This window comes from Cricetulus griseus, chromosome 6 (assembly GCF_003668045.3).
Source record: "Cricetulus griseus strain 17A/GY chromosome 6, alternate assembly CriGri-PICRH-1.0, whole genome shotgun sequence".
In the NCBI taxonomy this organism is placed as follows: domain Eukaryota; kingdom Metazoa; phylum Chordata; class Mammalia; order Rodentia; family Cricetidae; genus Cricetulus; species Cricetulus griseus.
The window spans coordinates 89,364,561-89,367,027 of record NC_048599.1 but is presented as its reverse complement, the minus strand read 5'-3'; the positions used below and the strand labels follow the sequence as shown (position 1 = coordinate 89,367,027).

The window sequence follows — 2,467 nt, the reverse complement described above, 5'->3', positions numbered from 1 at the left end:
GAACTCTATCCATGTACCAAAACTTACATAACCATATGGTGTGAATTGAACAAAATAAATGGTGGATTGAAATTAATTCTTGTAAAATCACTTAATATATTAAGCTAGTAAGAACTATTGGGCTTTTTTATGAAAATAATGCAGCAATGAGAGATCAGAGCATTGTATCCAGGTAGAATATGGGTAGATGAATGCATTGATATGAATGAGAACTTAATATCTAAGCAATACATTTCACCTCTAAATAAACTGATGAAGTTTGATTTTCTATGAACTTACAAAGTGCGAATGTATTAAAATATAACAAGTATACTTGTGGAGAGTAAAATAAAGACACATTAACATTGAATGATTTATTGTAATAGTCAAATATACAATTAATTTAAATCCTCGTGACATTTCTTATTCTCTTCACTCAAATACAGACTTTAAGCCAGTTAGTTCTTCTGTTGTCTTTTCATTCTAAAGCAATGCTTCTGTGCTGCTCTTTTTATTTATTTTTAATGTATTTTCATCACACACACACACACACACACACACACACACACACACACACACACACATATATATGAGAGAAACAGAGAAAGGTCATCTTCTACTTTTCCCATTTTTGATACTCATTTAACTATTATGAATTACTTGGATACCTTTTAACAATATAGGAATCTACAAGACAATATTGAGTAGCTTGTCCACTGAATTTTTAAAGGCATCTTTTACATCTTTGTTCCTCAAGCTGTAGATTAAGGGATTCAACATAGGGATAACCTGGGTGTAAAAGATGGAAGTCACTTTATCAGCATCAAAAGAGTGAATGGACATAGGCTGCAAATACATAAATATCAAAGTCCCATAGAACACAATAACCACTGTTAGGTGGGACCCACATGTAGAGAAAGCCTTCCTTTTACCCTCAGCTGAGTTCATCCTAAGAATAGCTGTAAGAATGAACAGATAAGACAAAATAACTATCAGAAGAGAAGAAAGCAAATTAAAAGCTGATAAGATTAAAATTATCACCTCAATTTCATGTGTATTTGAACAGGCCAAAAATAACAAGGGAAGACCATCACAGTAGAAATGACTGATTACATTGTGGCCACAGAAGGATACAGAGAAAATCTTTATGGTAAGTAGAAGTGAGACAATTATACCATAGAGATAAGGAATAGTGACTAATATCCAACATACTCTTTGTGACATAATGACAGTGTACTGGAGTGGTTTACAGATGGCAACATACCGGTCATAAGACATTGCAGAGAGAATAAAAAATTCACTAACAATGAACATATTAAAGAAAGATAACTGGATAGCACAAAAATAAAATGATATTGTATTTTGATCTACAAGAAAATTTCTTAACATTTTGGGTCCCACAGCTGTAGAATAACCAAGATCTGTAGTAGCTAGGTGTCTGAGAAAGAAGTACATAGGTGTTTGCAACCTCGAATCCATCAAAGTGAGGATGATCATGCCAAAGTTACCAACCAGTGAGATAAGATAAATGATGAGGAACACTCCAAACAATGGTGCCTGTAGCTCAGGGCGGTCAGTGATGCCCATCAGGATAAACTCAGTCACAACTGTGAGGTTGTGGGTCTGCATCTTAGCTCATCAGAAAGCGTCTTATGAATGGAGGCACCAGTGTCATCAGTAGTTTCCAAATATACCTGATGATTTTATTTTGGAAACTTATATAAATAATATATTTCTAATAAAACACTTGAATATGAGTCCATCTGTACCAAAAAAGATATACAAGTTCATTACTTCACTGCTTTTAATAATTTTCTTTGCCAAATGAAAATAAACTATCACCTTCATCTCATCATTATAATAAAGCTATGACAGGTATTGTGTTCTTTTGTCAAATATATATATATATATATATATATATATATATATATATATATAAATTTAAAATTATATATCTGATAAACCTTGATGGGCAGACTCATTTAGAAATGTAAATGTATTACAGAAGTGAAAAGCCAAATCAATATTTAAAAATTGTTGATTGTGGAGTTCCACATACTTGTGTAAAAAGTTTCTTTTCTTTTTTTTTATTTTGGGTACAATTAATGTTACATTTAGACATTTAAAGATTATATTTTTGTACTATATGGCATTTATGTCAATTATAATACAGACATGTACTTAGAGTTTTCAAAACATAGAAGATTGTAAGTACATGTGTAGTTATGTAGAATCCTAACGCATATAGATTAAACAGCCTGAAATATCATAGCATTTAGTTAATGTACTATATACATATTAATTATCTTTATTTGAAGAAGCAAAACAGCATGCACCTTGTCCTAGTGTATAGAAACAATCAACTTGAAAAATAATTTAGTATGAACAAAATACTGTCTCAGCATATATAAATAAGAGGACTTTGTACTGTTCATTAAAAAGATGATGGGAGACAAAATGTTTCAGGGAGTCTGTGCTCCCTGATCAT

General features: G+C 31.5%; 1 protein-coding gene across 1 annotated transcript; it reads right to left on the bottom strand.

The window, feature by feature from the left end:
- Window positions 1–666: 666 nt before the first annotated feature.
- Window positions 667–1,608, bottom strand: LOC100753427 (olfactory receptor 8K3-like). The gene has a single exon (XM_027420938.1). It carries the CDS (start codon window positions 1,606–1,608, stop codon window positions 667–669), a length of 942 nt encoding a protein of 313 aa, XP_027276739.1.
- Window positions 1,609–2,467: the final 859 nt, after the last annotated feature.

Bases quoted from the DNA above. Each gene is read 5' to 3' on its own strand.
- LOC100753427 (XM_027420938.1), bottom strand. From the start codon at position 1,608: ATGCAGACCCACAACCTCACAGTTGTGACTGAGTTTATCCTGATGGGC.